The sequence below is a fragment of the Populus alba genome, chromosome 1, assembly GCF_005239225.2.
Source record: "Populus alba chromosome 1, ASM523922v2, whole genome shotgun sequence".
NCBI lineage: Eukaryota > Viridiplantae > Streptophyta > Magnoliopsida > Malpighiales > Salicaceae > Populus > Populus alba.
In genome coordinates, this window is record NC_133284.1 from 35,481,283 (window position 1) to 35,503,300 (window position 22,018).

Here is a 22,018-nt window from a genome sequence, read left to right on the forward strand (position 1 = left end):
AAATTGAGGGTCGTAATGATAGCCTGTGTATATTAAGTGAGGAAATTGATATGAAGGCAAAAAATGAAAGGTATTAGACCGTTGAGAGATTATGAATGCATGAAAGTAAAAGCTTGTATGTTAAATTACATGTTTAAGCAAAGTCACATGTTGCATAATAGCAAATGAAAATGATTAGAGTATTTGCACTATTTAAACCTTATAGAATGTGCATTAATCATATGAATCCTATTTAATTGGGTTGTCAATGTGAAACTACATAAGAATCTAAATAGAATCCTGATAATGAATTCTTAGGTTATGATAGTCTTGGCCTTGTTAATGTAGGAGAGGTTACAGAAGTTGGCGGGATGCAGCAGTCGAGAGTAACTAGGCATTTATATATTCCAAGAAGGTGCTATATAGTTTGTATTGTTATAAGAATTTCATGAATTTTGTAACTACAAATCTCTAAAATGAAAAATTATATTTTGAGTATTAATAGTATAGAGGGTATGAGAAGATGAGTTAGATGGATATACAGGCATCTATAAAGGATGGCTGGACTAGTTGATGTTTGTAAGGAATAAATGAATCTATGAATAATTAAATTGGATAATCAGGTTCAATGGTACTTACCAGGAGGGATAGTTAGAGTAAGAATATCAAGAAGGGATCAATCGAGATTGAGTTGATTTTGAAGACATTGACTACATGATTAATTGTTGAGTTTAAAAGGAATTAAGAAAACACTTTGATTAAGTTCTACAAGTATCTTAATGTTGTATTGACAAATAGATACATTTCAATTTTTATTTTTTTATTTCAAGTTCATCATGGATTTGTCGGGAGTGGTAGCTTATGGTTATATTATTATTGTTTAGCCTTATGTAATGGAATTTGTATATTGTATAATTGGTTACGTAAAGTAATTTGAATGGTATGTAAATTAACTTATCATTTGTTGATATGTATCCTAGATAGTTCAATTTTGAATGGATTTACTCAATCAGTAAGAACATTTCTAATATGTATTGTTATACGTAATATCTTGATAACTTTATATGATATTATTTTGGATTATCAGGAGGATTGATTATGCTGAGTTGATGATGATAACAATTATATGATTGTCATGTTATGGTAAAAGAAATGATTTAGGATGGTTGGATCAAGAATTGAGAAATTGTTTTAGAAATGTACAGGTGATTATTGATAATTTGATATATCTAAGATATAAAAGGGAAGTTTGCTGAAATTTCGATAAGAATTTTAGTAAAGTACCAATTTATTTTAAGAATCGATACTACATTGGAAAAGAATGTGGTTATGTATAAAAAAAGAATTATCCTAGTTTTCAATTAACCATGACTTATTATGAAGTATTAACTTGATTTGAAATTAAAGGATATTACACTTAAGGTTGATGAAGTTCAAATGACCAAGTTTTTTATGGCAAAGTCATGAGCTATCTTTTTATTTTATGTTCATTGACATACTATTTATATGTTTCAAGTTAAGAGGAAAACACATATTCACCATTTTAACTTATCTTAATACTCTTCTTGACACACCTTTGTCATAAATGGTGCAATAATCATCTTCAAAATACAATGTATACCCATACTTCATAAGTTGTCCAACACTTACAAAATTACGATCAGCTTGTGGAACTTGCGAGATGTCACACATCACCTTTTTCTTCTTTTTTGTTTGAACTTCAATTGCACCCAAACCATTTACTTCAATTAAATCTCCATTACCAAATTTCATTCTAAACTTGATATTATTGTCTAAATGACAAAAAATGATTGTATTTGTTGTTATGTGGTTATTGCAGACACTGTTAATAAGCTATTGATTATTTTTTATGTTTTAATGCACTTTGACAAGCATAAAACAAACTTTTTTCATTTCCCTTCTCTTCTGAATAACTTGTTTGTTGCTTCTTTTTCATTCTACAATTTTTAGATATATGACCAAAATCATTTGCAATTAAAACATTGAGTTCTTTCTTTTTACCAGCAATCTTTAGCAACATGTCTTGGCTTGTCACGATGAAAACATCTTTATGAAGAGTTGTCTTAGGTTAGTTTACTATCAAAACTTCATTTACTTGTAAAATTAAATATGTCTCTCCCTCTGAAACTTTCACTTTTAGCTCTACCTCTACCTCTACCAGTTTGTTTACCTCCTCCAAATGACTCAAAACTTCTCTTACTTTACTTGAAAACCCTTTGTCTTGGTTTTGATTACTAAGAGCATGCTTAGATTAAAATGCATTCTTAACAAAATTTTTAGACCATTGTACTAGTTTTTTTTCAAATGGCTTCATGGTACCCATAAGTTCTTGAATGATTAACTTAGATAAATCCTTACTTAGATAAATCTTTGATTTGTGATGCAGGTAAGTTGTCTATTTAATTAAGCTATTTAAATTTAGTCTCTATCATCTCTCGTAAATTAAGTGAAATATGCAAAATCTTTGTCTTTATGCTCTAAAATTCATAATTTTCTCATGTAAACAGAGGAGGTTGTATAGAACTTCAGTTCACATTGCTTGCCTTGGCTATCTCTTGCAAATCAACTTCTCTTATACCACTTCTGTTAACTGAATTACTAGTTCATGTGTGGTCAAAGAAACATAAAATATTAGTTTTTAAGGAAGAAAATAGGCCTGTAATTTTTTGCATGATAATATGAAATAATATAGATAAAACATTGTAATTTATTTTCTTTTCTATTTTTCACCCATTCATATATCTCTAGAACTTTCAGTCATATACATATAAAAAACCAACACATCTTACCTTTACACTTGTTCATCTTAATCACCTTTTCATCTGATTATATATTTTTTTTTTCTAACACAAGTTAATTAACTAAAGTCAAGGTTAAATAATTTCCGAATAACTTTATACTAATAACAACAAATTAACCTTAACACACACACATAAAATGATCTTATTTTGTTTCCTTTTATTTCCATCTTAAATGGTGTTTGATTCTTTTTGTTAATGATTGTTTACATTCCTATACTTTTTTATGTTTAGAAGGTTGTTTTTACTATTTTTTTTTAATTTTAAAATCATCTTTTTACATTATATTTTTGTTATTAATCATGTCTCTTTATTTGTCAATTAATGTAACTAACACCATTAAAATTTAACACATATTCTTTAGTATACATTTTGGTTCTTATATTTGTTTTGCTTACAAAAAAAGTACTCAAATAGGATTTTTTTGTCATTATATTTTATATTAAATATAATTTGACCCTTAATATTTTCAATTAATTCCTCATTTATCAAATCATTAACTTTGTTAAAATTCTCATCAAAATAGACATATGATTTTATAGGGAAAACAAAATCACAATAATATCAACCATAATTATATATAAAAGTTAATCACATTCATTATCAATTAATTCAATCAATAAAAAATGATCAAGAAGTTAAGAAAGATAAGTTATTACTTTAACATAAAGTCCATTCCTGTGATGTCATATTCTATTATGATTCTTATTTATTTTCTTTTCTTTGTTATAGGATCCTTATTAATCCTGTAATGTACTAATGCATGCATATTTTTAAAGCTTTTTGTTAATATTTAGCATTATTCATAAAATTTAGGGTTTTAAAAAGTTTAAATGAAAACCATAAAGGAACACAAAACATCATAGGTTGTATTATAAAATCTAGAATGCATAGAGGATAGATTTGAAAAAAAATTATATATCCATAAATAAAAATGTGATGAGGCAATCATAGTAGGATAATTAAGACCTTTTTTTTTTGAATAAATTGTCGTTCACACCGCTTTAACATGTCTAAATGGCTATTGACAAAAATAATTATGTTATTTAGTGAGTTATTGTCAATGCATACCCAATAACCAATGAAGTGTTGGTTTAACAATTAAGGTAGTGCTATATCTCTATAAGGGTGAGAACACAAGTTCGATTCCTAGGAAGCGCATTTATTGAGAGGGGTAGCTATAAACCCCGAATGAGACTAGTCTCATCTTTTAAAAGGGTGCGAGGATACCCAGGTTAAAACAAAAAAAAATGCATACTCAATAAAAGATAAATAGATATAAAAATGATAACAAAATGGAAAAGAAATTGTTTTTTTATAAAAAAATTATTCCTAGATAAAGATATTTTTATTATTTTTAATAGGTTCAAATGTGATTTTTTCTATTTATCTCTCTCTTTAAAATTGGGTCCTTAACTATAGATTTAGAAAATAACTAATGAGATTGTATCATCAGTCACTCCTCTGTTATAGGTTATTAGTTTGATTTTGATGTGAGCTTTCTTCCACAAGAGTATTCAAGTTTTTTCAATTTCTAAGTATAAGCTCAAATAACTTTGGTCTAGCATGTTTTCAGATCCAACTAAACTTGTGCCGGACATGGTTGTCGGACCCAAACACCTTGGGTTTAACATGGTTTGCCAGACTTAAGGCACTTGGATTTGGTATAGTTGTTATTGTTATGATTATTGTTGTTGTTATTATTGTTGTTGTTCTTATTATTCAAGCAAACTTGGGTCAAATATGTTTGTCAGACCCAAGTAACATGGATCTACAAATTATTTATAAACAACGTATAAATAATTTATAAACAATAAATCATCATAAAAATGTAATTTACCATTTTAGATCTAAAAATTCAAATCATATCTTCACATTGAAATAGTTTTTTTTTTTTTTTATGTTTATGAATTTGTTATTCCTTCAATATAAATTCTATCTTTTATTATTACAATTATTGTTGTTGTTATTTGTTTTATTAGTATATTATTGTTGTTTTATTATTATTTGTTTTATTAGTATATTGTTGTTGTTATTCAAGTAAACTCGGGTTAGACATGTTTGTCAGACCCCAAACCTAGTAATGTTGGCCTAAAAATTATTTATAAATGAAGTATAAATAATTTATAGACAATAAATCATCACAATAATCTAATTTAACTTTTTAAATCTAAAAAATCAAATCATATCTTTCTATTGAAATAGTTTATTTTTATGTTTATGAATTAGTCATTTCTTCAATAGAAATTTTATCTTCTCTCTCTCTTTTTTTTTTTAACTATATATTTTTTTAAGTCAATGCTTAGGACTGACATGATCCAAGCGCTTAGCCCTGACAATCATACCAAACCCAAGCGTCTTAGATTTATCGGCAATGCCAAATCTAAGTTGCGTGGGTCTGGCGGCCATATCTTTTAATATTAAGTTGTTTGAGATTTGAACACCATTATTTTATTCAATTTATTGTTTATGAGGTTATCATGATCTAACAATTAGGTCGTGTATTTGGCAGGTTGAATGGAGTGACCTAGGTTTTTTTTTGTTGTTATTATTTTAATTTGATTTTTTTTTAATTTTCTACTTCAATATTTGATTTGCTGAAAATTAAACTTTATATTTTTTTAGTTTATTTTTATGAAAATACCATGTTCTCATTTAATTTTTTTTTTGTTATCAAATATTAGAAAGATATCTTTTCACAATATTGTCAAGTATAAGTTTTTTAAAATTAATAATTTTGTATTTTTGTTTATTTATTTTCATTAATTATATTATTAAATTATGATATTTATTGAACCAATTTAAATTAAAGACTTGAGTTTTGATGATTTTTTTTCTGCTTTTATAAAAATGAGAGCGACACCTTAATTTTTTTTTTACATGGGAAAAAAATTGAGTTGGCTGAGGCTTAGCACGGGCCACCAGTACAGGGACATGCCAGAACCCTACCATAGTGTTTCCCACCCGAACAAAACTAGTTTTTAAAAAATATAAAAAATTTGCTGACTTGGATCATTTTCAACCGTCGATTTAAACTTCCATAACCAACGTCCTGCACTGCCACTCAAGCAACAAAACCCCAAACCGCCACCCCACCATATACTTTCCTTCACCGCGCCTCTTAAGCTTCGTTGTCTCTCTCTCTCTCTCCCAATGCACGGCCACCGTCCTCCCCACCGGCCCGGCGGCCGCGGGCAACCACCACAACGACATCCACTACAACAAGAACTACCAACAGAACTTCTTACTTTCAATCCGAATTTTGTCCCTCTCCAAGACCCAAATTTTTTTCTCCATACCTTCACCAATGCTTTACTCCAACAAAACTTCCCAATGCAAAACCCTAATTTCCCAATCCAAAACCCTAACTTTTTTCTCCCTCCACAACAACAAATACAATATCGTCAACAACAGCTTCAAGAGCCGCCGCCACCAGGAGCACCACCGCCACCTCCACCAGAACAACAAGAGCAGCAACAAGAGCCAGCAACACTACAACAAAACCTGCCTAAGTTTCCACAAAACCCTAAAAAGAAAGTGAAACAAAGCAATAAAGAGCTACAATTAGAGAGAATTGATAGAGCAGTAGAGAAAGCACGGGAAGATCTTTCCGACTCAGAAGAGAATGTTTCTGCATGGAAAGTTTCACAGTCCGTGTTAGTGAATTTTCAAGCTGAGTCATGGGACTCTTTAGGGTTTAAAATGCAAGAGGTTCCTGCTCTTTTCCGGCTTATGGTCACTGAGAGCAAGGTAATCAGTACTTACTAATTAGTGTAATAGCTTAGCTAGTATTTTCGTAGTAGAATTGTGTTTCACCTTTTTTTTTTTTTTAAATAATAATTTATGAAGATGTTTAATTTTCTTAGCAATTAGTGATTGGTAACAAGTCATTACAAAGCAAGACTGTTTTTTTTTATATTTTTAAATCATGATTTTTTAACTTCTCTCTAATTAGTAGCTTGCTAGTCATCAGTTTTTTTTTGTCGCGGTTTTCAAATTTTTCACCATCAATCAGTAATTACATAGAAAAGTGAGTTTTTTTCTTTTCAATTTTATAATGTTTAAATTTCTTATAAATTGGTAATTAATGACTAATAATTACAAAGCAAAAGTGTGTTTTATCCTTCTTCTTCTTCTTTTTTTTTTTTTAAAAAAGACATGATTTTCAAGTTTCTTAATATTCAGTAATTACCTAACAAAAGTGTATAGCTCTTTTTTTTTTCCCTCCTAAATTGTTGTTGTTAATGCTGTTTATTTCTGTTGTTTGATTTTGTGTTATTTAGATAAATGCTTTTATACATTGCTTTGTTGGGGTACGAAGAATTACATCAATTTATGATTTGGAAGTGGCACTATGCAAGAACGAGGGTATTGAAAACTTTGAAGAGCTGGGATTGGGGCCGTTGATGAGACACCCACTGGTATTGCATTATTTTTCGATGAAACCTGATGCTTGTACAGAAGTTTTCAAGATAACCAGTGAGGAAATAATTCTTTGGCTTAGTGAGTTTATGGACACATGTCAGAAGAAAGTTATTATTGTTGATGAATTTCTGCTTTTTCTTGCAAAGAATTATCCAGTTAAGGGACCAGAAATGCTGGGCGTGCGTGTTCAAAGCTTGGGGTGTGTATTCATGAATTATGTTCAATTTTTGTCATTTTGTATTTTTTCTATTTGACCTTCTTCCAATTATTATTTCTAATTGCATTGCAATGAGTAAGGGCTGTGTCTCTTTCTTATGCTATTTTTTTGTGTGTGGCTACACACACACACACAAACTTACAAACATACATGAACATATGTATATGCTAAATTTGTGGCAACAGGACACATATTTCTTTTATTCGAGAAGCTAAAGCATCTGAAAATTCAACGCAAAAGAAATGCCGAGAGACATTAGCAAGGAATGGATCATTAAAGAAATGCCAAGAGGCAAGAGCAAGTGGACCTCGAGTACGATCTCAGAGGCATGAAGGGCGTTTTTCCTTAGAGAAGGAGCGACTGGAAGAACGTTTTTCTGCTGTAAGCGAGCGTATTAAATCATTTTCCCAGGAAAACTATGGTTTCTGTGGTAAACACATCAGATTTGTTTCATCAAGCTCTGAAGATGAAAAAAGTGATGATGGAAAGAATGAAGATGAAATGACCAACAATAATGTAGGCAGCCACTTAAGGTCTTCAGCACAGGCTATCAGCAGTTCTGATCGGGTGAGTAGCTGTCCTTACCCTTCTGCAACTGAAGAGATGTCACGCCTAGGGCTGAAAGGTGAAACGGGTAGCCAATTTTCCCCTGATTGTGGTAGCTCAAGGCCTAAAGAGAGTAACAGGTCATTTTTTAAGAAAAGAAAACTTGAAGATGCAAGTTGGAATGTGTCTGTGCCTTCAAAATTGCTCAGAAGCAATAAGAAACATGCTCATCCTATTGATAATTTTGACAAGACTGAAGAGTTTGTTACACCAAGTGAAGATGATATCTCACTATCAAGCAACGACCTGGGGGCCTTTATCACCACCTGGAAGGAGGCATGTAAGGATTACACTGTGGCAGAGGTATGATGAAACTCGACTTGAAAGATTCTCCAACTAGAACAAAGGTGTCTGTGTTTTGTATATCATTACTTATACTTTCCATTAGTGCTCCTTCTGTGTTTATGTTAAATGTTTCTTAATTTGTTTATGTCCATTCTGTTGATAACAACACTTGGATCTCTGCTGATGATTTAGTTGATCTTGAAGTTCATTAGGAATCTTACATGTCAGCAGGGTTGACTTGTTTCAATGCTGGGTTGGAGTTTCAAGGAATTTTAATTAGTTCTGGTTGAAATGTGAATGTCACACTGGTAATATACCTTCTTTTTTGAAGAAGATATCTTCGCCATGTGCTTGACTTATCATCAAACTAGCATCCCAGTCTACTAGACTGTACTTTTTGCAGTTCAAATGGCTTAATGATGAAATCTGGTTTAATAAGTTGTTAGAGGTTTTGTACCTTGTCTTGTCAAGTTGTCTTTGCTAATGGTTTACATAAAGACTAAGAAAATTTTGGCCGTTGGCTAAACATTAAGAATAACTGAGACAGTTTAATTTAAGGTGACCCATAAACCCATAAAGAAATGAAGTCTAGAGCTTTTAAGTTTAATTTTTAGGGTTGCCCTTTAACCTCAAAATCTTTATTTAACTGAACCAATAGCAAATAGTTGGATTAAGCAAGAGAGCAAATGAATGTAATATTGTCCAGTGTCCTCTATTTTTATTGTTGCGTTATTTCTTTGGTGGAAGAGATGCAGTCTTGAGAACCATGTGTTTCAGTTCAAACTGAAAGAAACAAGATTTTATAGTCCCTAATATTTTGAAAATGTGGACTGCTTGTTGCAGGAAATTTCTGGAATCATTAAGTCATGAGTTCCTTGCTTGAAAGAAGCAGGGTGGTAGTGTCCACAAATAAAACATGTAATTTTTCTTGATGCAAGACTGAAAGTGTACAAGGACCATTTTTAGTTTGTTTGTAACTTCATTGATTAGGAAATTTTACATTATTTCAGAACTTTATTTTGAAATTCAAATGTTATCCATGATTTTATTGTTACTAGCATTACTAGGATTCTATTTTATTTGGATTTTATTACCAGGATTATATGTAGCGCACACTTGTAGTGTTGCCTAGTGGTTCTGGTATTCCTCTCTTGCCTTTTTAATGCATTAGATGCTTCAGAAATGATTATACTTCATTTCTATCTTGTAATTATTTAAACTTGAATGTTACATGTAAAAGTCATTTTAATATAAGTTGCGCTTCTCAGTGGGTATGCTTTTGTACTTTTAGATTCTTGAGAGAATGCTTCAGTACTACAAACCACCAGAAAGCAAGAAAGCTGTTCGCAAGCGAACTAATCGATGCATGAGAAGATTCAAATGCATATTTTCATCCTACCCATTTAACGGGATGCTCAATGTAGCTGTAAGTTAATTATTGTCTATTAAATTTTTATATTGACAAGTTGTCTCATTTACTTTTCTTCTCAAGAAGGTATTTAAAAGTTTTTGTTTCCATATCTGATTGGGTTGTGGTTGTTTCCAGCTACCATAGCCCTGGCAGTACTTTGGCATTTTGTCAAAAAAAGATTTTGGATTATGAAGCCTTTTCATTTTCAGTGAACATTGTTTGTTCTTCTGCTGTAGTAGACTTTGATCTTTATCAACCCTTATGAGGGCTTTGTGTATCTAGTGAACATCGACTTTGGTTCTTTATTCCAGAGTGAAGCAATTTTATTAATTTTGCAGGTTGCATCTATCAAGTGTGGAATGTGGGATAGCATTTATGATACTTTCCAAGTCGCAAGTCAACCTGAGTCAGCTAACACCCTTTCTGGAAACTGTTATGAATACGGATGCATTGATACTGAACCAGGTGAAAAGCAGGCACCAGTGGCCTGTGAGCGCTTACAGCAAACACACAGTGAGTGATGCTAACTTTGCAAATAGGCTGTGCTGAATTTTATTGTTATACTGCAAGTGTTCTTTTGTGTCTTGTTTCTCCTTTCCTTTTGGTGCAATTACCATTCATCACATCAATTTTCAGTTCAAATACATCTCGAGAGTCAGTGAGGTTGAAGGCTGATCCTATTAGTTCACCTGTAAGACTATTGGCACAGCCTTTTCAAAAGAAATGTCAAAATTGTCATTTGATTTTATGAATATTAATGAGAGAAATCAGTATGTTTATGACGGGCAATTTAGATGTTTCACATAAAAAATTGTGCCAGTAGTGCCCACCTGTAGTGGAATGCTACGTTTTTTTTTATTGGTGTACCATGCCTTTCTGGAAAAACTAGGAATAATGTTTGGGTCCTATCTTTCTAAGTTCCATGTAATTATTGATTTAGTTCTGAGTTTGTTTTATATGTTTGCTTTGAATAATCTATCCATATAATCAAAAGTAGTAGCTGATTAGCAGATCTCTCAGGTGCCGCAATTGATCTATCTTGCTAAGTTCTATGTTTCGTTTGAGTTTCTTTTTGTATCATTTTGGAACAATTTGTATCCATGTAATCAAATATATGTGGTTAATGGATCTCACAGGTGTCCCAGTTGAAGAAATAATTGGGAAAATTACTAGGCATTATGAGCTTGATAATGAGTATCAGAGCAATGGTAAATCAGTTCTGGAAAACAAACTCATTTCATTGAGGAAGCTGTCCAGTTGTGAGCTGTGGCTAGCAGACCAATTTGGTGTTAAGGAATTCAAGTCCCTTGGTCATGGGGAGTTTTTTGTTTTCCTGGAAAACCATGCCTCTCTATTTCCTGCTAAATTACAGAATCTCTTGTCTGGTGATAGATGTGGAAAGTCTACTTTGGAGGTCTCGATGCTCCAGCATCAGTTGATGGTACTAGTGTCCCAAGCTTCATATAGTCTGTGGGAGAATGAAACTATTACCAAACAGATGGTTGCTGCACTGCTTACAAGACAATTTCCACTACTTAGTTTTAACATTATGGAAAATGGTTCTATAGAAGATTTTCAACAACTTGTGGAGAAGTATAAGAACAAAGTAATTTCAAAATGTGTCCTATTTTCTGCTACGTTGTCAGGAATGCATCATATTGGAGACTCATTGCCTCTTAAGAAAGACAAGTTGGAAACCAATGAAGTGAGAAACAAGGGTGACAACTTAGTGGCAGCATTTAATTCCGTTACATCTAAAGATGCAATTGAAGTTTTGGTTAGAGCACCGATGCTGTCTGACCTGAACTCATGGTCGCATTGGGACCTCAAATTTGCTTCCTCCCTTGGCCCTCTTGTAGGATGGTTGTTGAGTGAGGTCAATGATAAAGAATTGATGTGTTTGGTTACAAAGGATGGCAAGGTGATCAGAATTGATCAATCTGCTACTGCAGATTCTTTCCTGGAAGCTGCACTTCAGAGATCATCTTTTCAAACAGCAGTGAAACTGTTATCCTTGCTCTCATTAGCTGGGGGGGAGAACCATGTTCCTTTGTCCCTTCTAAAATGTTATGCTTGCCATGCCTTTGAAGTCATTTTGAAGAATCATTCTGAAAATATGGAAGTAGAGGACAGCAGGAAATGTTTTTTGCATGGAAAGGCAATTGGATTTGCTTCTAATAACTTGACTGTTGAATTGCAAAAAAAATCATTTAAAATCAACCAGGCATTACATTTTGCGTCAAGGTTCGTCCTTGATTGTCTTGGTTTTATGCCTGCAGAATTTCATGGTTTTGCAGCTGATGTTTTGCTCTCAGGGATGCAATCTGTAATAAAAGAAGCTTCTTCAGTGATTTTGTATGAATGCAACCAAAACGAACGCCTGATGCTTCATGAAATAGGATTATCTATCGGCATAGTAGAGTGGATTGAAGATTACCATGCATTTTGTTCTAATAGTACCACTGACTTGTCTGTATCTTCTGGGTCATCATGCTTGGAAACTGTGAGGTCTGAGATAAGCACAGAAAATGTGACTCTGAGAGAAGATGTACAATATGCAACTTGTACTCAAGTTAGATGCACAATTGATGATGCTGTAGTTTCCAGTATTGAAACTATCAGTGGTAGCTTAGAACAATCATCTGACCTTGACCAACACAAGGATGCAGCCATGGTAATTGAATCAATCAGGAAAGAAGAATTTGGTCTGGATGCAAATCTTTTCAATACAGAGAGCAGCATGTTGAAGAAGCAGCATGCACGTCTAGGGAGAGCTCTTCATTGTCTGTCCCAGGAACTATATTCACAAGATTCACATTTTCTTCTTGAGCTTGTAAGTAAATCTAATCAGGGATGGAGTGTTTGTTCTGAGTATTGTTTCTAACCCTAAGGTTTCATTTTACTGTTAAACGCCATCATTCTAACTGCTAAGCATTGTTCAGGTTCAAAATGCTGATGATAACATATATCCTGAAAACGTGGAACCTACTCTGACATTCATCCTTCAAGAATCAGGTATTATTGTTTTGAATAATGAGCGAGGCTTTTCTGCTCAAAATATCAGAGCTCTTTGTGATGTTGGAAATTCAACCAAGAAAGGATCTGGTGGTGGATACATAGGGCAGAAAGGAATTGGCTTCAAATCAGTATTTCGGGTATGCTTCTTTAGCACTGCTATATTCATCTGTGCTCCCAACCATCTCTCCATCAGTCTCAAATGAAAAATTCATTTATAAGTAGTGCCAGGGACCAAATGCCCTATGGGACTAATGTCAAACGATATTAAGGAAGGGAACAATTTGTGTAAACTAATGAACACGGTATGAAAGACAGCAGAAAAAAAGTATTGACAGAGAAAGAATTCTAATAACTTTATTGCAAATAACAAGATTTACAAGGAATAGGAAACAAGTAGCCTCACACCACTCAAGAGAATCACTCTCATATTGGAATCACACCAAATACAAAAGAGGTTTTCATTACAAATGAACTACCAGACATAATATTCTACAATAAATAAGAGTTACATTTGATGGTTATTTAATATATAACTACTAATTCAAGATAAGAACAATGACAGTTACAATTAGCTTCTACTGCCACTTGGAAATACAAGATTATCTTCATTTATTGGATGCAAATTTCTCCTTATTGCCAACGTGTACTACTGGAAGTGTAGCCTCCATAGAGTGTATCCCTTTACTGGAACGGGCTTGATCTCTGTCAAACCTCATCATGCCCTTCTGCTTGTCTTTGCCTTCAATACTGCCACTTTGATCATAAGAACTTGCATCAGGGACAATGGGGAGTTGGAACTTGGGAGTGAACCAAGTTATTTAGCTAGCAATCTTATTCTCTATATAGTTTTTCAGCATCTTTCTTTTATGATGTACAAATAAGGAAACACAAAACTTGGCAGTTCCTTAATCTAAAAGTTTGTTAAAGGGTGTTTTATTTGATAATTTGTCTCTGCAAATTCTTTCAATATAATAAAAAATTTCTTAGTACAAGGCATCGTCACTGTATGTTGAAATTACAAAATATCTTAGAGACTTGTCTCTGTTACTATGGCCATATGATTGTCCCTTCCAACAAAGACTTGTTGCTTGCTAGGATGTTCCAGTCACTTTCTTGTTGATGAACCTTATACTTGATCACTATAATAAATGGAATGAAACAAGTTTTTTATTTGGACTTCAAATATAGCACCTTAAATGGCAATTCACATAAAAGCACGGAGGTTTGGTTATGTATTTTGAATTTTTTCAAATAGACAAGAATAAAATGTTACTTGATTGATCATAGTTGCCTCTCCTTTTTTACAAAGAAAATGAACTTGTGATTGTGATAAGATTTAAGATCACACAAGGGCATTTATAGATAGGCTATATTATATCTATTAATAATTTTCCTTTTTGATGTCATTTGGTCTTTATGTAGATCACAGATTGTCCAGAGATTCATTCCAATGGATTTCATATCAAGTTTGACATAGGCGAGGGTCAGATTGGTTTTGTTTTGCCAACTGTTGTGCCTCCTTGTGATATCAACTTTTTCAGTCAGCTGGTGTCTATGCACCCTGATCAAATGAATATTAACAGTTGGAATACTTGTATTGTGCTTCCTTTCCGGTCAAAATCAGAAGATACTGCAACAAAGATGTTTTCAGATCTTCATCCTTCTTTGCTGCTTTTCCTTCAGCGCCTCCAATGTATCATGTTCCGAAACATGCTCAATGATTCAGTCATCGTCATGCGGAAAGAAATTTTGGAAGATGGTATTGTAAAGGTTTCATGTGGGAAAGATAAAATGTCATGGCTTGTAGCATCTCAGAAGTTGGAGGCACATGCTAGTCGTCCTAAAGTGCAAGGAACTGAAATTGCCATAGCATTTACGCTCGAGGAGTCAGATAATGGGGAGTATAATCCACGTTTGGACCAACAGCCTGTTTTTGCTTTTCTTCCTCTAAGAACTTATGGTCTGAAATTTATTCTTCAAGGCGATTTTATTCTACCTTCATCAAGAGAGGAAGTGGACAAGAATAATCCTTGGAATGAATGGTTGTTGACCAAGTTTCCTGGTTTGTTTGTTAGTGCAGAGAGATCTTTTTGTGCTCTTTCTTGTTTTAGGGAGAATCCAGGCAAAGCTGTGGCCACTTATATGAGCTTTGTTCCACTTGTCGGGGAGGTGCATGGTTTCTTTTCTGGCCTTCCTAAAGCAATTATTTTAGAATTACGAAGAACAAGCTGCCTGCTTATTGAAGGAGACATGAGTAAAATGGTTCCTCCTTGCAGTGTTCTGAGAGGTTGGGATATGCAGTCTCGGAATGTTCTACCTGATAGATTGCTTCAAGAGTACCTTGGACTTGGATTCTTGGACAAGAATATAGTTTTGTCTGATTCACTTGCAAGGGCACTGGGTATCATGGAGTATGGGCCTGAAACATTAATTAAATTTATGACCCATTTATGTCGCACAGAGAATGGCTTAAAGTTGATGGGCTTGGGTTGGCTATCGTCTTGGCTAAACACCCTCTATGCAATGCTATCTCGATCTTCTGGGCAAACTGATCTTATAGATAAACTTCAAAATATTCCATTTATTCCCCTTTCAGATGGAACGTATAGCTCAGTGGATGTTAGTACAATTTGGTTACACTCTGATACCTTAAGCACTGGGTTTGATCGTGTGCACAGACTTGAGGCTTTTCCAAAATTGAATGCCAAACTTCAGATTGTAAATCCAGCCCTTCTTTCTGCATCAGCTGTCGATGAGACTTCAGTTGACAATGCTGCTAGGATGCTTCATAGAATTGGTGTGCAAGAGCTGTCTGCACATGAAATTATTAAGGTTCATATTTTGCAAGCTATCTCTGATGACCGAATCACTGATAGGGACAAGGATCTAATGATAGATTATCTCTGCTTTATAATGATCCACCTACAATCTGGCTGCCCTAATTGTTGTGCTGAGAGGAAGCACATTATCTATGAGTTACAAAATAAAGCTTATATATTGACAAATCATGGATATAGAAGGCCTGTTGAGACATCAATTCATTTCAGCAGAGAATTTGGGAATCCTATTGATGTGAATGAATTAATTAATATAGCGGAAATGAGATGGCATGAGGTTGATATCAGCTATCTGAATCATCCAGCTAACAAATCCCTCTCAAATGGATTGACCAAGTGGAGGGAATTTTTGCAGGAAATTGGCGTTGCAGACTTTGTGCGAGTTATTCAGATTGAAAAGAGTGTTGCTGATTTATGTCATAGTGTTCCCAATAATATGGCATGGGATACAGACCTGATTTCCCCTGGATCAACAGCAAAAGATTGGGAATCCAGTGAGCTGGCACATCTATTGTTTATTCTGTCCACAAGTGGTGATGGAGAACGCTGTAAATATCTCTTGGAGGTCCTTGACACGCTATGGGATGATAACTTTAGTGACAAAGCTACCATTTACTATGATTTAAAGTCCAGTGATAATGGGAGATCCTTCAAGTCTTCCTTTATAAGCAAAATCTGTGACTTTCAGTGGGTAGTTTCTAGCATGGACAATGAACTTCACTACCCTAAAGATTTATTCTATGATTGTGATGCAGTACGCTCTATCCTTGGTGCTTCTGCGCCATATGCTCTTCCAAAGGTTAGGTCGATGTTCATGACTAGCAAATGGAGTCATAGTTTATAATAGTTGTCCCTCCCACTTTAAGCCCAATATTACCTGCAATTGTTTATAGGAAGTAGAATTATAAATAAACTGTTTTCTTTTAATTTTTCCTCTTTTCATTGCATTGATTATAACACCAAGGGGCAGTAAAGGAATAGCATTTATCAAAGGTTTTGCAATTGATGGGTATCATAAAGTGACATCAAAACAAAATAGATGGTCACAGGTGCACATGTTTGTGAGATAGCTATATACAGTGAAATTTTGTCATTATCAGATTCCATATGAAATCTGTGTTTCTGCAAATATTAGTCCCTTACGTAGTGCTCTTTGTTTGTTTTGTTTTATTTCCTGCCCCAAAAAGGGAAAGGGAGACAGGGATGGGTGGGGGTAGGGGAGACAGGGGTAGGGTGGGTGTTTTTCGCTTGTGAGATGGTTTAAAGTAGACACCTCCTCGTTAGGTGAATGCTCATAGTAGATTGGAATAAACATCCGCAGTTGTCAAATGTGACAACTTGCAGTTCTTGGTTTAGTTGAGCTGATATGCTTTCTGAAACATTATATACTGTGGCTGCATCTTCTTAATCTAATTTGCACCACTATATTCCTTTTGTAACAGGTGAGAAGTAGAAAGTTATTGAGTGAGCTTGGCCTGAAGACTGAAGTCACTATTGATGATGTTCTGGAAATTATAAAAGCATGGAGAAAATCTGAAACCACTTTCAAGGCCAGGTACTGCTGTACTTTTGTTGTGCTAGATGGACACGTGGCTCATGAGTTGTGTAAGACATGATATTTATCATTATTATGTGTACTTACAATGCTAAATGGTGCACACAAAGATTTCAATCTCTTATGGATTTTGTGGATTTGTAAATTCAACTCACTAATTGGGAGTCTGTAAAACCTCATTTTGTCATTCTGCTCGATTCTGAATATATCCTTATTAAGTCAACTGTATCTTTATTTTCTTGCCTATCTCTACATTTAAAATCCAGCTATCTTTTCCATATTTGCTACATTGTTTATTCCATTTTCTGTGTGCTGTTTGTTAGCTTTTTCTTTGATCTTACTCATTTAAATGACAACTGACATTTTTTCCTCTACAGCATAGCACAAATGTCAAAATTCTACTCATTTATCTGGGATGAAATATCTTCTTCAAGGAACAAAGTTTCAGAGGCATTCCGTTCAGGACCATTTATTTTCGTTCCTAGTAAATCTGGCTCTAATCACAAGGATTTGTTACCTGGTGTATTTTTGTCTGCTGAAGATGTATATTGGCATGATCCAACTGGCTCTATGGACCGATTAAAAAAGATCCATTCTCAGGGCGGGTCAACAAGTGTTATTCAGTGCCTGTTAAGCAAGATATTGTGCAATGTTTATCCAGGCCTTCATGACTTTTTTGTTAATGAGTGCGGAGTATCTGAAATCCCTACTTGCCATAGCTATCTTGATATTTTACTGCAGTTATCAACTGCTGTTTTGCCTTCACAAGCTGCTAGTGCTGTAAGTTCCCAACTTGAAAAATAATTTGACCTTAAACTGATCGTGTTGTGTGGCAATCTAAGGTTTCTTTTTCGTGTCATAGGTTTTCAAAGTCTTGTTGATGTGGACTGAGGGACTGGAATCTGGATCTCTAAGTACAGAAGAAATCATTCACTTGAAAGAATGTCTGACAAAATTGGATTATACTGTACTGCCTACAGCACAAGATAAATGGGTTTCTTTGGACCCATCTTTTGGTCTGGTATGCTGGTCCGATGATAAAAACTTGAGGAAGATATTTAAGAATTTCAATAATATAGAATTCTTGTACTTTGGCAATCTGAGTGGCAGTGAGCAAGAGATGCTTCAAACTAAAGTGTCTCTCCTCCTGCAAAAATTGGGGATACCTGCTCTCTCAGAGGTAAGCACTCCTTCCCTGCCTGCCTCTGCCTTGTCAGTTGAATTATTATCACAATCTTTGATGGAAACTTGTAAACTGACACCTTAGTTATGCCAGTTAAATGAACATGTTGACTCACCAAAAGAGTACTGCAAAATGTTCATGAAATCAATTAATTATAAAATTCTAACTTACCAATGATTTTGCATGTTATGTTAGGACTCTCTCCGTAATATTCTCACCAATTTCTATGTGATTGCTCAGAATGTTTTATTTAAAGTTTTGCCATTTCTTCAAACATCATGTATGCATATAATGGTTGTCTTTACGAGGTATCCACCTACTTATTTTTCAGATAGTGTGCTATACACTATACAGTATACACCAACTTATGAAAGCATAAATAATTTCTAATTGAACTGAATCTCAAGTGGTTCGAATAACAGTTATGCATTGTGATTGGCATTCTTTTATTGATGTGCCGTTTATACTCATTTGATCATTATAGTATGTAATTGCTAGTTTCCTTTTGTCACTAATGGAACTGATTTTGAAAATACAGTTTTTTTTTTTTTTTTTGGTTTGAGGGAAAGCATTTTTAGATTCTTGTTCTGCGTGAAACCAAAGGCAGGGCTGCAGGATTGTTCCAGTCTAAAATCCCTTGTATAAATAACCACTTGGGGAAGTCTTCATCATTTTTCTTCATGCAGGTTGTAACTCGCAAGGCAATATATGATGGTCCAGCAGACTCTAGCTTCAAAGCTTCATTGATTAACTGGGCTCTTCCATATGCTCAGCGCTACATATATAGCACACACCCTGATAAATACTCTAAACTCAAGCAGTCTGGATTCAATAATCTAAAGCAACTGCAGGTTATTGCTGTTGAAAAGTTATCCTACCACTATGCCATAAAAAAATGCCGCCTGGCTTCTAAGAGGCAAGAACAATGTAGCTGTCTCTTGGAGGTATGGAATCATATTGCTTATTCTACTTATTTCATTTCTCTCATTTATGTGCAGCTGACTAGTGCTGATAAACTGCTGGCAAGAATCATGTGAAATTAGGATTGAACAAGTTACCAAAGTTCATTGGAACTTTGTTGTTAATTTTGAAATGCAAGATCTTGAGGATATACAAGACCTCTGCGCATTAAATGACCCTTACCCTTTCATGATTTTGGAAATGGAAAAAATTATTATGACCTTACCCTTTCAATTATAATTTTTCAGGGTAATACTTTGTACACCAGGTTGGAATCTGATACACACGCTTTGTTTTTGGAGCTTTCTCGTTTATTCTTTGATGGTACTCCAGAATTGCACTTGGCAAATTTCCTTCATATGATTACAACCATGGCTGAATCTGGCTCCACAGAGGAGCAAACGGAATTCTTCATTGTGAACAGCCAGAAGGTGTCAAAGCTTCCTGACGAAGAATCTTTGTGGTTACTCTCCTCAACACAGTCTTTGACAACGAATGAGGAATCACTTCATGTAGATGTTTCTCCAACATCAATAAACGAACAGAAACCCTCAAACTTGAAGTTGAAAGCCAGTGTCAGTTCATATTGGCCACCTGCAGACTGGAAAACTGCACCAGATTTTCATAGCAGCCGATGTAGCATAAATGATGAGGAGATTGTCACAGAAGCAGTTAGTGTAGTTCCAGCTAAGAACAATGCGGATTTCACCATTGAAAACAAAGCAGATGAGTTGCCAGAGTCTGATAATGTGGACACCCAGACTCCTAATTTCAATGGCCCTGAATTGGGTCCATCTAAAATATTCAGGACAGATCAGCTTCGTCCTGGGACAGCTAATGCAATACAAGCAATGGCTACTGGGAGAGAAGGTGAGCAAGTTGCTTTCAACCATTTGAATCAAAAATTTGGTCAAGTCGTGAAGTGGGTTAATCAGGATAATGAGACTGGGTTACCCTATGACATGGTTATAGAAGTGGGAAGTAGTAAAGAGTACATTGAAGTTAAAGCAACAAGATCCTCTATGAAGAACTGGTTTGAAATATCATTTAGAGAGTGGCACTTTGCAGTTGAAAAGGGTGAATGTTTTAGCATTCTTCATGTACTTTTAGGTAATAATAAAGCTAGGGTCACAACATTCAGAAATCCCGCAAGACAATGCCAATCAGGGAAGCTCCGATTGGTTGTTCTGATGCCCACTGTCTCTGAGACGTGGGAGGATGTTTCTCTGCTGACTTGATTCGTGACCATTGAACACCAAGTTGACATGATTTCTGATCCTTTGTCTAGGATACAAATTTTGAGATAGCGAATGATTGAGGCTTGTCTGCAAAGTTTTCTTGAGATAGCTGGGACTTGGGATACAAAATACTACCTCCAATAGAATCAATGCATTGTTTCTGCAATTTTGTCATTGCCAGAGAAAATAATTGAGCAGTAGAATCTATTGCCAGGGGAACAATAATTTGGAGAAGGGTTATAGGTTTTCCAAGCTGAAACCTAAAGCTGGAAATTGTTGTATTCACCACAGTAGAGATGGCTTATGCACATAGTTTTCTTTTTTACATCTGACAGCAGTGTTATTAACCTCCCCTGTAGTCATTACAAGTTTCATCTGTCGAGCAACAAGGCCTTACAGATTTTGTACCGTGACAGTGATTCAACAGTGGAAATATTCGAATTCCATGATAGTGAATGATATTATTACGTATGAATTCCAAGTGAACAGTCGGTCACATTTACACTTTATAGGTCATCGGTTGATCATCGTTAACCTCATTTTACAGCAGTACCGTGAATGCTCTGGTGTCTTCTCTACGCTCCCTTTTTTTTTTTTTGGAAATTTTAATACTCAAATTATCACTCGGACATTTATTTATATTTTAAAAGGTTCCAGTGACGAGTTTTTTTTTCAACTTGGTTACAATCCCCACCTGGAACTCAAGACTTGGTCCAAGCTGGGTTTGTAACAAACTAGGTGGGAGCTATCCATTTTAATTTTTATTTAAAAAAATCTTAAAACTATATTGTTTTAGATTAATATAGCTTAACATGAGTTGGTTCAAACTTGAGCCATCCAAGTCATAAACCTACAGGGGATATGTTTGTTGAACTATTTCATGCAATTCTGAAATGATGAATACAGTAAATTTATAACCAGATAATGAGAAATGTTAAATATATTACAAAATTTAAAAGGTGTGGCTAAACCTTTACATGGAATAGTAAAATTAAGGTTTTCCTAAGAAAAAAATCAAACCAACTAGCCTTGTGTTAAAATGATTTTTTTACAGTTTATTTGTCATTATATATTTCTTAGGGGTAAATCCGTTGTTTTGAAAAAAAATAATATCTAGATATTAAAAAACTTTTAGATATTATCATTAGATATTATATAAAAGTTTAAATTTTAAGACCTACAATTGAATTATTTACTTAACCCGAATTATAAATTAAATTATAAGGGGTTGTTCACCTTAATCATGTTGGCTAGACAAGTTTAAAAATAAAAAAAATTAGTAGGTTAACTTTAGTTAACAAGTCAAACTTTAGTTAACAAGTCAAACTTGTAACTTGAATTATGAACTCTATTAGAATGAACTAGTATTTTTTATTTTACTATATGAGAAAAAAAAAAAAAATCAATTTACAATAAACCCAATATATTAGCATAAAAATTCAATAAAAACCTAATATTAAAAAAATAAAACTAAAAAATAATAAA

The 22,018-nt window shown here is 34.0% G+C and overlaps 1 protein-coding gene across 2 annotated transcripts; it reads left to right on the plus strand.

Moving 5' to 3' along the window:
• The first annotated feature begins 5,886 nt into the window (after positions 1 to 5,886).
• On the plus strand, positions 5,887 to 21,008 carry LOC118055233 (protein NO VEIN). Of its 2 annotated transcripts, none has more exons than XM_035067060.2 (13): positions 5,887 to 6,548; positions 7,082 to 7,422; positions 7,626 to 8,349; positions 9,623 to 9,757; positions 10,081 to 10,255; positions 10,879 to 12,575; positions 12,685 to 12,897; positions 14,183 to 16,396; positions 17,040 to 17,152; positions 17,530 to 17,932; positions 18,015 to 18,332; positions 19,022 to 19,279; positions 19,544 to 21,008. In XM_035067060.2, the coding sequence occupies exons 1-13, from the start codon at positions 5,952 to 5,954 to the stop codon at positions 20,531 to 20,533; spliced, it is 8,178 nt and encodes a 2,725-aa protein (XP_034922951.1). In that variant the 5' UTR covers positions 5,887 to 5,951; the 3' UTR covers positions 20,534 to 21,008. The 2 variants fall into 2 exon arrangements, with proteins under 2 accessions (XP_034922951.1, XP_073263345.1); XM_073407244.1 differs by lacking the exon at positions 5,887 to 6,548 and having other exon boundaries at positions 7,169 to 7,277; positions 7,370 to 7,422.
• Positions 21,009 to 22,018: the final 1,010 nt, after the last annotated feature.

Coding starts and splice junctions, on each gene's coding strand:
- LOC118055233 (XM_035067060.2), top strand. CDS start 5,952: ATGCACGGCCACCGTCCTCCCCACCGGCCCGGCGGCCGCGGGCAACCA. Junction 9,758..10,080: donor ACGGGATGCTCAATGTAGCT/GTAAGTTAATTA, acceptor TTAATTTTGCAG/GTTGCATCTATCAAGTGTGG. Junction 10,256..10,878: donor GCGCTTACAGCAAACACACA/GTGAGTGATGCT, acceptor TGGATCTCACAG/GTGTCCCAGTTGAAGAAATA.